This window comes from Xyrauchen texanus, chromosome 39 (genome assembly GCF_025860055.1).
Source record: "Xyrauchen texanus isolate HMW12.3.18 chromosome 39, RBS_HiC_50CHRs, whole genome shotgun sequence".
Taxonomy (NCBI): Eukaryota; Metazoa; Chordata; class Actinopteri; order Cypriniformes; family Catostomidae; genus Xyrauchen; species Xyrauchen texanus.
The window spans coordinates 26,690,015-26,702,273 of record NC_068314.1 but is presented as its reverse complement, the minus strand read 5'-3'; the positions used below and the strand labels follow the sequence as shown (position 1 = coordinate 26,702,273).

At 40.2% G+C, this 12,259-nt stretch overlaps 1 protein-coding gene and 1 pseudogene across 1 annotated transcript in view; one reads left to right on the top strand and one right to left on the bottom strand.

Moving 5' to 3' along the window:
* Positions 1-8,709, bottom strand: part of LOC127632374 (nicotinamide phosphoribosyltransferase-like) — a 29,594-nt gene extending 20,885 nt beyond the window's left edge. Inside the window, exons 1-4 of the mRNA XM_052110929.1 lie at positions 8,456-8,709; positions 5,989-6,124; positions 1,542-1,645; positions 1,297-1,425 (exon numbers count right to left, since the gene is read on the bottom strand). Of these exons, the coding sequence (XP_051966889.1) occupies positions 1,297-1,425; positions 1,542-1,645; positions 5,989-6,124; positions 8,456-8,506 (420 nt within the window). The 5' untranslated portion in view covers positions 8,507-8,709. The remainder of the gene's footprint in view (positions 1-1,296; positions 1,426-1,541; positions 1,646-5,988; positions 6,125-8,455) is intronic.
* A 1,492-nt stretch (positions 8,710-10,201) lies between these two features.
* LOC127632371 (calcium-dependent secretion activator 1-like) overlaps positions 10,202-12,259 on the top strand; it is a 160,082-nt pseudogene continuing 158,024 nt past the window's right edge.

The window sequence follows — 12,259 nt, the reverse complement described above, 5'->3', positions numbered from 1 at the left end:
CACATATTTATAAGACCAAAATGTGAGTCTGTAAACTGCTGTTACCTAAAGTCTGCACGGGCCTTACAATGAAACCCATGGCCCATCCCTACTCGAACGATATCGTCAGATTTTAAACCCAAACCTGAAATCACTTACCATGTAATTTCTTCTCCTAGCAAGTACTTTTGCAAAAGGCTGTATTTTATGTAAGCATATAGGCAACATTAGTAACAGTACTGAAACAGTAAACATACACAGTTTTACAAATCACAGTAGCCACTTAGTACACTAGAGCAGAAGGAGAAAAAAGCATTGCCTTTCTGTTTAATTGCTGAAACTTCACTTGGTGCACAACAATCTGGAATAATATGAAACAATGCAACAGTCCCCTCTATGCAGCCTGAACTTGTTAAGAATGTTGAATCTTTGTGACAACTGCGCTAAAAAAATCTAGATGCAGCGCAAAGAATTAAACAGAGCGCAGGTGTCTTAACATGCCTTTTTGAAAATTTGAAGTTCTTTTTAACTTGACATGGTGTTTAAAATATGCCGGTCTTGCGAGACACTTAAGAAAAAGCGAGACGCAGTGCAAATGTCAAAGACATTCATCCAGCATATGTTTAAACAATGGGAAAACAGAACCGATGCGCACAAAAACACATTTGGTGTGAACGGCACCCAACTTGTCTGTTTGCGTGTGTCTGAGATTGAGAACAGGTGCGCGAAACAAGTTGGGTAAGCCTGTTTATTTTTTCATTAATTACAAACCCGATCCTCACCCGAACTCGAAGTCCAACTTGAAAAACTGACCGAACCTGGCCCGAAACACATTGGGTTCTAGGGTCCCGTCTGGCCCGGGTCGGGTTGCAGACCTCTAGTCTGCAGGGCTGCAGGCCAGGTCTGTACCTAACGACCCCATGCCCTTACTGACCCAATCACTCTGTTCAAGCCTCCCTCTGTTATTCGGTGTCCTGCATCAGCGGCTAGGAGCATACTGGAAATCAAAGCCTGCTGTCCTCCAGAACAACAGTATGGTAGAACCATCCAACATGAAGTAATGTGCCACACCATCAGCTTTTTAAACCATGCTGACAGTAAGCCATTCACAAGGGCTTTTGTTGTACTCATATTGGACCACTTTAAATGAACAAGTCTTAAGGATTAGTTTCCTTTGTATTTTTAAGTCCTACTATTATAAAAACTTCCATTTGGATACTTGCAGCGTCTGAGTAAATTACTTTTGTACCCCTGTGCATTATCTGCACTTGCTATCCTTTCAAAAGTGTTTAAAAAGAAGTAAAGATGAAAGAATACCTCAATAAAATTGGTGAGCCAGAAGAAATCTGGATCTGTGTTCTCCACTGTGAAGAGGACGTTCCCTCTGGGTATGATTTTCCCCTCGGGAACTGCTTTGATACGGATTGGAAGGCGGCCATCATATTTCTGACAACACAATTAGGAAAAGGTTGTTATCACCCTATCTTTCATCTCCAGAACAAAATTAGCAGACTTTTCAAAACTTAAGAAAGTTCGACTGTGATAGGAACTTGTGTTTGAACCTCTAAAACTTTCCGCCATCCCTCTTCATCGAACACTGTCTGTTTAAAGTGCATCTGATAAAACACTTTCGCCTCTTGTATCTTCTCCTCTGTGATGACTGGACCTGCAAGATATTTTTATAAAATCAATGATTACATAAATGAACAGAAAAAACCCTGACAACAAATAGACAAGCAGTGTTGCATTTTAGAGACCTGAACATTAAGCATGTGCAGGGCAAACTGGGAGGCCATTAATGGTACAGCAACACTCACCTTTAGACAGTGATTACATGCCCATATGATGCTATTGTAACTGTATCAATTTGTTTTATTCCTTAAAGCTTGAACCTTGGGCTTTAAGTAACACTGTCTCAGGGTGCTTTCACACTAGAACTTTTGGTGTGCACCCAGGTTCGTTTGACATTGAAGACAAGTTCGGCTTTTTAGAATAATTTGAACCCAGTTTACTGAAATCTTGCTTTGCTTGAAAAGGTGGTCTGGGGAACGGTTCATGTAATGTCAAGTATGGTTCACTGCTGAAATAAACACAACCGCCCTAAATTGTGGAAGTGAACCACTATAGACCTTTTCACGATTTCACAATCTTTGATTTTAATGGGAATGACAATGAGGCTGTGAGAGATAGACTTACAGTCTCTTCAATGGGCTGTACTGCAGTTTAAAGTGTTTTTGGATCATTCCAGAGATAAAACAGTGATAGAATATCTGTCTAAGAACATTCAGTACGCAAAGAACTCCAGACAACATGAGTTGTGGAAGATCAGATGTGATACAGGAGCAATTTCTCTTGCAATGTATTCACAGGCTTATAGTAGACAAACACTAACTTTCTTCACATCATTGCACATTTAATGCAATGGTGGAAGTCGTTTTGTGCATGGAAAGTTTTGGTGGTAAATCCAAAGAGACAACTTCAATACTTCACTTTACATGGTGATGCTGATGTCTTCTTAAGTTGTTACCTAGTTACAGTAGTAAACAGCTGCCACTTGTTCATGCTGATGGCGCAATCGTATCATGTTTCTGACTCAAATCACAAGATGTAAACAGAGACCATTGGGGGCAGTGGGAGGTGGGAGGAAATGAACTGATTTGGACCAAGCAATCGAACTAAGTGTGAAGGCACCCTCAATAGTTCCAAATTGAACCTCAAAGTTTACAATGGCAATTACATAATTTCAGCAGAAATGCAATTCTGTGCAACACCAGAATAATTGTCCCACAATCCTATAAAATTATTGGTATAAAGCGTGACTGTGATTCTATTCACAAATAAAATAAAACCACAAGCAAATATTGCCATTCACACATTATGCACATGGTTGTAGGCTTTGATTAGATTAGATTCAACTTTATTGTCATTACACAAGTACGGGTACAAGGCAACGAAATGCAGTTTGGGTCTAACCAGAAGTGCAATAAATACTATTAGTACAAATTAAATTGGACAAAAACTATCCGAGTAAAAGTGCAGTGGAAAGTAATTGCATATTACAGTTAAAGTACGGTTTTGCAAATGTATATGTAAACAATTGGTACTGTAAATAAACAGTCGGCAGTGCAAATGATATTCCAGTCAGATAAGTAGTGCAAGATGCATATGTAAACAGTTGTTACTATAATATAGTCAGCAGTGCAAATGAACATTATAGCAGTGCAAATAACAAAGTGTATGAGGTATGAGGAGGGAGAGGAGAGTTTATCAGTATATGAGGGGAGTGGGATCAGTGAGGGTTAGAGTTCAGTAAAGAGACAGCTCTGGGGAAAAAGCTGTTCTTTAGTCTGCTGGTCCTGGTCTGGAGGCACCTGAAACGCCTGCCAGAGGGCAGGAGAGAAAACAGTCTGTGGGCTGGGTGAGAGGAGTCCTAAGGATGCTGCGAGCCTCGGTGCAGACAGCGTTTCCTCTGGATGTGCTCGATGGCAGGTAGTTGAGTCCCAGTGATGCGCTGGCGGTTTTCACCACCCGCTGCAGTGCCTTATGTTCTGCAACAGAACAGCTCCCATACCACACTGTAGCACAGTTGGTCAGGATGCTTTCTATTGCACAGCGATAGAAGTTCACCAGGATAGTCGAGGAAAGCTGATTCTTCCTCAGTGTCCTCAGGAAGAAGAGGCTGGTGAGCCTTCTTGACCAGGCAGGAGGTGTTGGTTGTCCAGGACATGTCCGCCGAGATGTGGGTTCCCAAGAACTTGAAACTAGAGACACGCTCAACAGCCATTCCATTGATGTGGATGGTGTCGTGTATGCCTCTTGGCTCTTTTCTGAAGTCCACGATGAGCTCCTTCGTTTTGGTGGTGTTGAGGAGCTGGTTATTTTCAGTGCACCATGTGGCCAGGTGCTTGATCTCCTCCCTATAGGCAGTCTCATCGTTGTTGCTGATGAGACCAATCACCGTAGTGTCGCTCCGCAAACTTGATGATGGAATTAGATTCGTACACAGGTTTGCAGTCGGAGGTGAAGAGGGAGTAGAGAACGGGCTTAGCACACAGCCCTGTGGTACACCAGTGTTGAGTGTGATGGACGTGGAGCAGGTGAAGCCAGATCGAACATTCTGGGGTCTGTTGGTCAAAAGTCCAAAATCCAGTTGCACATGGAGGTGTTGATGCCCAGGTCTCCAAGTTTGGCTATTAGCTTAGTTGGGATGACAGTATTGAATGCTGAGCTGAAGTCAACAAACAGCATGCGTGCATAGGTGTTCTTTTTGTCCAGATGTGTGAGCACAGAGTGCAGTGCCATGGAAACTGCATCCTCTGTGCTCCTATTGCTACTGATAGGCAAACTGATGTGAGTCCAATGTGGATGGTAGAGAGTCTTTTAGGTGTGCCAGGACCAGCCGCTCAAAGCACTTCATTACGATGGGTGTGAGTGCTACAGGGCGGTAGTCGTTAAGGCACTTCGGGCTGGAGTGTTTTGGCACTGGCACAATGGAAGTGCATTTAAAGCATGTTGGTACAGCTGCTTGGGCAAGAGACAGGTTGAAAATGTCTGTAAAACCCCAGCGAGCTGCTCACGACATGCTCTGAGTACGCGACCAGGGATGTTGTCTGGTCCTGCAGCCTTGTGCACGCTGATCCTGCTCAGTGCATTGCAGACATCTGTAGACGAGAGTGTGATTGGCGGGTGGTCTGCTGAGGATTTGAGCTTGGTGGCAGAATCTCTGTTGCCTCTTTCAAAGCGAGCATAAAAGTCATTTAGCTCGTTCAGGAAGTTGGCATCAGTGGCTGCGGGGGTGGAGTGAGTTGGTTTGTAGTCACTGATGGCCTGAATGCCCTGCCACATACGTCGAGGGTCAGTGTTGGAAAAGTGTCCCTCTATCTTAAGCTTGTAGCAGTGCTTGGCCTCTTTGATGCCCCTTTTCAGATTTGCTCTGGAAGTGCTATAGGCTTGTGCATCTCCTGATCTGAAGGCAGTGTTGCGTGTCTTCAATAGGAGTTGCACTTCCCTGTTCATCCATAGCTTCTGATTTGGGTATATGGTGATCTGCTTCTGGGCTGTAACACTGTCAATGGTGGTATTAATATAATCCAGTACAGAGGAGGTGTAGCAATCAATGTCCGTGTGAGAGTCACTGGTGGCTTGAGAAGCAAACACACTCCAGTCAGTGTGTAGAAACCTTTCCTGGAGTGTGAAATCTGCCCCGCGAGGCCACACCTTGATGGTCTTCACTGATGGCTTCACGCGATTGATGAGAGGTGCATATTTGGGAGTGAGGAACAAAGAAAGGTGATCTGACTGCCCCAGGTGGGGGAGGGGTTTCGCGACGATTGTAAGTGTCTTGTACTACTCCAAATCAAAGCGTAAGCTTAAAAGGAATTACCCTTATGTAACTGTTCGTTTGACTGCAGTATGGTGATGTTAAGTACTTATTCTTAAGAATTTACTCAAACACAATGGCTGGCTTGTGTTCATGGTCACTTGAAAATGAAATGGACAAGAGCCTCAGAATAGCCAAATATAGGCTTATAAAAAGATGTTAAACAATAAAACTTCTAAATGTTTTAACTCCTTCAGCTTGCTTTGAAGATCAACTGTCCTTGAATGTAAGCTATAATCTGTTTTGGAAAAAGTTTCTCATTATCTTGTTTCTCATAATCAGGTTAGTGACAAAATGTACAAAAAACAAATTAATCTTATTAATTCTAGTGAACACAAACACAAAAACAAACAGTATGTCCATGTTAGCCAAGTGGGGCCTCACAAAGTTTTTTCCCAAGTAGTTACATTTACATTTATGCATTTGGCAGATGCTTATATCCAAAGTGACTTACAGTGCACTTATTACAGTGACAATCCCCCCGGAGCAACTTGGAGTTAAGTGCCTTGCTCAAGGACACAATGTGGCTGAGGGGATCAAACCAACCACCTTCTGATTACCAGTTATGTGCTTTAGACCACTACGCCACCACCACTCTAGCAGTAGTTAAAAAAATTAACAGGAACTACCTGCTAGATATTTCTTCAGAAGATACTGGAGGCCAAAAAACACCACCTCGCTGAACTGTCCCCCCTTTTTTTGCCGGCACTCAAAATAGGAGTACACCTTATTGATATTAGGTGGGTACTGCTTGTAATGGGTAATCTGAAAAATAGAGAGGAAGTTTGATTAGAAAATTTGTATACAAACAGCTGAATTCACCTGTGTACAAAATGCTTTCAAAAAACTGTCCCTGATTTCATTATTGATATTAATGAACAACAACCTATTGAAACCTGCCGTTATACGTTACAGGACACAAAATTAATAATAAAGAGTGACTGCCCTTCGGTGCCCTGTTGCATAAACAAAATGTGCAGACACTTCCTTGAGCGCTATAGTGGATACTTTTTGTCTCATGTAATTCTCCAAAGAGGAGTAAAAGCAAAACATAACATTTATTCCTATTTATAACTATTTTGCTACTTAAAGAGATTTACTCAAAAATAAAATTATCTCATCATTTACTCACCATCATGTTATTGCAATGAAACACGACTACATGGAACACAAAAGACTGACTGAGGCTGACATTCCTAACATCTCATTTTGTGTTCCATGGAAAATAGAAAGCAGGTATGTAACAAGATTAAGGTGAGGTGATGATGATACCTTAAAGAAACAAATAAAGGCATATGTGCTGTTCTTTTTTGTTTGGTTCACATTAACATAGCTCATAGGACCAACCCTGAAAACCCTTTAATGCTGTTAGGTTGTGTAACGTGTTTCAAACAAGAATTAAAATGAAGTACCGGTAGTTTGTGTGGAATGGATAGATAACAATGACCTTTTGATGTCCCACTGGTTTACTTACCTTCCATTACATACCACATCAGCCAAAACCTGATTCACCCATTATACTGGTTGTTACTTGTTTAGATCCTTAAAGCAAGAACATCAATGTGCCACTAAAGGTATGATTGTGGGCATGTGTGTGACGTAACAAGAATGCATTGTGCTGTTCCATGTGATTAGGTATCAAACTACTATGTTATTATTAATCATACAAGTAATGCTACAGTAAAATAGAAATAAATTGTTTAAGAAGCTCCCTAAGTACATTAAAGCTGATGTTTTTGTGCATGTAAATTATTTTATGTTTTCTTAATAGCCAATATTGTAGGGTGAGCTTTCAACATCCCATCCAGATGGGATTTGGAGCTGGGTGTTAAGACAAGGGTCAAAGACTAATGTGAAGCGCAAATCTAGAAAGGATTGAGGCGGTGAGGACATCAGCACTGGCCAAGAGGAAGATTTACTGAGGTAAAATTTTTGAATCTACAACTGTTAAAAAGATCAAGGAACCAGTCCAAGGTAATTGACCCAATTAGAATCACCTGCCACGATTCCAAACTAAAAAGTCTTTGAACATTACATAACAATAATATATGAGCCTCTTCATAGATTTATTTCTATACGAGGACATTTTTTAAATCAAATAATATGTTTCATATAAAAACAATTTTTCAAATACACTTTATGTCAACTAAATAAAGACAGGTATTGAACCTCAGCCTTAGAGATCCAATCATGCAGAAAAACAGTTGTTTTCTACACTCAGCTAATTCTGTAATACAATAAGTTACAAAAACGCATTCATGGAGCCTTTATTTAACAAACTGTCATCTTAGCAGTTGGACAAAGATTATTCTAGCATAATAGCCTTGTCTGTTGTACTTCAGCATTTATATCTTTTAACTTTGCAAACTACCCATTTTACATATTTTTAACTGTGTTTTTCTGATTAGACACTTTCAGTCAAATAAAGAGAAAACCTCAAGGCAAGCCACATTTTTCCAGTGCAGCAGAAACTGATCAAAAGCAGGTGTTATTGGGGGAGGACAGTTATGATTTCAGTTGCAGCTAAATTAAATACATTTTGAGCTCCACATCATCATCATAAAAAAAAACATCACTACTTTGCTCAACAAAGAATTGTCTATGTACATATGTCACAATATTCTTTATGATCACTTATTTTTTGTTTAATTTTTTATTTTATTTATATTGTACATTGTGTATATATTGTAAATAACAATTCAGAGAGAGAGTTTCGATTCCTGGATTTTTGGCTGGAATGAATACACACACTTGTGGCCTTAGACGAAGCAACACGAGGTCACGTTCATTCACATAAGCCCCGCCCACCAGCGTTCAACCAGCATTTAAAACGACCATGAACCTAACCAATATCCTTTATCAAAACAACAAGAAACCTCACTTATCACAATTCTCATATCTCTGTAGGTTATTGTGGACCATGTTTTCATTTATATCCCATCGATTCACGAGGTGGAAGTTGACTTTATCCGCACATACATGTCAAAGCTAAACCACCAAAAAGGCTAGTCTCAAAATAGCGAAAACACTGTTATTGGTCCTTTGTGTTTCTTTCTGATGTTGAACAAGGTCTAGAGCAGGCCAGGGGGTGCTTACCTTATATGAGTCCGTCGCTAGTAAAAAATTGTAATCCTGAGCTGCCATCATCAAGGACGAAGTAAAAACCAAACAGTGTCGCTCTGCTTCGGTATTTACGTGATCAGAGCCGTGTGACACTAGGGGCGGAGAAGCGGGTCTCAGTAACCTTGTTTTCAATACCTTTCGTTTATCCTTGGAGAAAACGTAGTAAAATACGATCCCTCCAATATGTTGTATATGTGAAAGTGCTCACGTATTGGTCGCATCGTCCAGTCTCAGACACAACGGGGCGGAATGGGGCGGGGTCAGAGCAGACGTATCAAAGATACGCTAACTTACGTTCGATGACGGAAAAGGGGGCGGAGCCAAAGAGCTCCTAGAAACTCTGAAACAAACTAAAAAAAAGAAAAGAAAAAAAAAACTGTGTAGCCTGTTGCGTTTTAAGGCCAAACTTTCGTTTTCTTGGAAAGGGTATTGAACAATAGACTGGGCGTGATGAGGATATGTATGGGCTATTTAGGGCAAAGTTCAAATTTTTTTTTTTTGTAGTTTTGGTTTTGCTGTCAGCTTTAGCTTTCACTTTTATTTCACTTTATCCTTGTAGGACTTGGATTAGATTTCATATAATCAACATAAAAATGGCTGATAATATCTAAATGTGAATAGCGAGAGGTCAGATTTACATGCGATACACCCTTTAAATAGGAATTATTGCCTCAGTTCTAGTGTCATTTGACATCACAAAGAGTACAAAAACAACCTTTATCAGAGTGATTGGGAATTTTAAAATACTATTATTATTTCAGCAAGACCATAATAAATTCAATTCGATCAAATAAATAAATAATAAAGATTAGGATATAAATGGTTTGTTATTATTATTATTATTAATATTATTACTATCAACGTCATCTATTAGTTTTGTTTTTATAAAACTTCCAATAAAGATGCTGCGTGCCAATGCAATTAAATAATTAATCGTTGTTTATTGTTGTCACTATTACCGTTTTGGTATCAAAAACGGGTGTTGTCACCCATTAGCTTCAAAACAAGGATGAAAACCCATGCACACGTTGTAGCTGGAATCAGTGAAACAGGAAGCGATGTTGTGCATAAACTCCTAAACTAGGTTTTATGTAGGCTACTCTAATAATCAAAACTCAACATTCTAATTTAGCAGGGACAACATTTTAATTTAAATGCGATGAATCTTGATGTTCGAGAGAAACAGAGATAGTGGCTGTCGCGGAAACCACGTCAAAGGCCCCCTCCCCCTCCAGCGATATGAATCCCTTCAGTTCAGAACCATGGTCAGCTCTCAGCGCGCGCTCTCAGGAAGTGGCCATTGTCAGTACATAGTAGGTACCATTCGGTACTAAATTGAAAGACTGCTGGAAGAAACCTATAACAAAAACCCCAAAAAATAACAGTACAGACTCTCGCAATCCCTTCTTTTAACGTTTTACCTTCCAGTGAATCCGCTATATGCTTAACGCAGGTTTAAACTAGGAAAATACGCAAGCAGCAATAATTTAATTCGGTGGAAGACTACTGGCTGCTGGAACAGGTTTTCCACTCTCGTTGAGGGTAAGTGACACTTTCCAGTTTTTGGATTGCAGACTGTGTAAGAGAAAATACAGCCCGTGATATCCGCGTCTTCCATACTTTGCCCCTATGCAACGAGTTACAGATGGTCTTTGTTACTCAAGACGCGACTTAATTTATCTTTGGTTTGATTTCAGAGGGGCAAGAACTTAAATTGAAATGTTGGACCCATCATCGAGCGAGGAGGAGGCGGATGAGGTTGTGGAAGAAGAGCGGAAAGTGGTGGCGGCGGCCCAAAGCTGGTGGTCCTCGGGTGTCTCCAAGCAGGACCAGCGAAAGCCCTGGTGGTTTACAGCCAAGCAGAAGCGCTAATGTCCGTCCAACGAGCCCGAGCCCCTCCGTCGCGATCGAAAAGGAAAAGGAAAAGGAGGATTTGGAAAAGATGCAAAGAGAGGAAGAGGAGAGGAAGAAAAGGCTCCAGCTTTATGTCTTTGTGATGCGCTGTATTGCCTACCATTTTAATGCGAAGCAGCCGACGGACATGGCGAGGCGACAGCAAAAGGTAAGACCTCGGTGGAGAAGGGAAAGTGCACATGCAACAGATTGCAGCTTAAATTAAGAATTGGTGACCAACCCGATTATAGCATATAGTAAGCATGGCAGATTGAACCTTAAAATATCTATATAAAAAATACCGGATTGTGTGCGCAACACTCAGTTTCAAATCCAATACAAACTGAGATACATGTTAGTTAACCAAAGACCTTGAAAGTTATAACACAGAAACAATAAGGAGCACCAACCACCAGCTACCAGCAGGTGCACGTCGTGCATATCGGCATATCGTATCTGGGGGAGGGGCGGGGAAATTAAAGTGTTTTTTTTTTTTTCATTTTCTGTTGGAGCACGCATGCATTAACATTTTATGGTTACCCCATATAGCCTACTGTATACTTCCACGTTCTATGTCCAGAATTGTATTATACACACGAGAAAAGTTTTCAAGAAAAAATTCAGCCTGATCTACATGTGCATGTGCACATTAATGTTAATAAATCAGGAGTATTCTAAATGAAGGAGTTTGTGCACAAAGTTAGTAACATACATAAAACATGTCCAAACACAAGCACCACCGCACCCAAACAGTTGTGAATGTGTAGAGAAAGATGCAGCCAAAGCAAAAGGACAAAATAAAAAATAAAAAAAATCATAATATATACTGTATATTGTGTTTGTTCCATGTTTATAAGGGACACTGCGAGTATGTGAGTTTTGGGTATGAGTGGTTTCAGTTGTTCTTGAATTTATTTGGTACATTTAGAATACATTTTAGTGCGAACTTCATTGATAAATCATGATTTCTTCATGTAAACTTTCGTATGCAGATTTCACGCACAAATACGTGCATGCTTAATGAATGAGGCACAGTGTCTTTTATTCCGTGGAATTTTTATACATTTGCATCTTCGATCATCCAGAATATAACAGTTGGTTACATATTCTAATTTGAATGGACAAGAGTGCAGATGTTTCCAGCTTTAGCTTCTTTTGGGCCTATTCTTATTGGCGGAGCAGAAACAAAATAACTAGCCATATTTTTTCAAAAAGAAAAGTTGTAAAACAATTGTAGTCATGCTGATATTCAGTAAAACAGCACTTTTGCTCATGTGACATGGCTTAATTTATATTTATGTAATAGATTTTTACTAATCCACACATTTCCACTAGCCTTACCTGTTGCCCTCATGTTGTTGTTGTAATTAAGTTCCGTGGAAACATCACATTAACATTATTGTATTGTTTTATGTTTTAATCATAAAGATGTCACACACTAATTCACACTTTCTTACAATTTAAGCAGGTCTGCTATTTTTATTCATGTCTGACTTGCTAATCCTGCTACTATATGTAGAAACTCCTGGTGATTGTTGCTGTCCGCTTCAAATATGGTAATTTAGTCAGTTTGATAGGCATGATGACAAGGTGCACGTTGTTGTATAAAGATCACCAAGACCATGTCAGCTGTCTCCACATCCTGAGTGGAGAGCCTAATTAAGAATAATTTAAGGCTATTAACAATATCTCCTACAATGTCTTCTCTCTCCCCTTTATATATTTATTTATTAAATTTAAATTTAAACCCAATTTGGAATGCCCAATTCCCAATACGCTTTTAAGTCCTCGTGGTGCCCCACAGAGAACGAACCACATAACAGGGACCACTAGGAGGTTACCCCATGTGACTCTGCAATCCCTAGCAACCGGGCCAATTTTGTT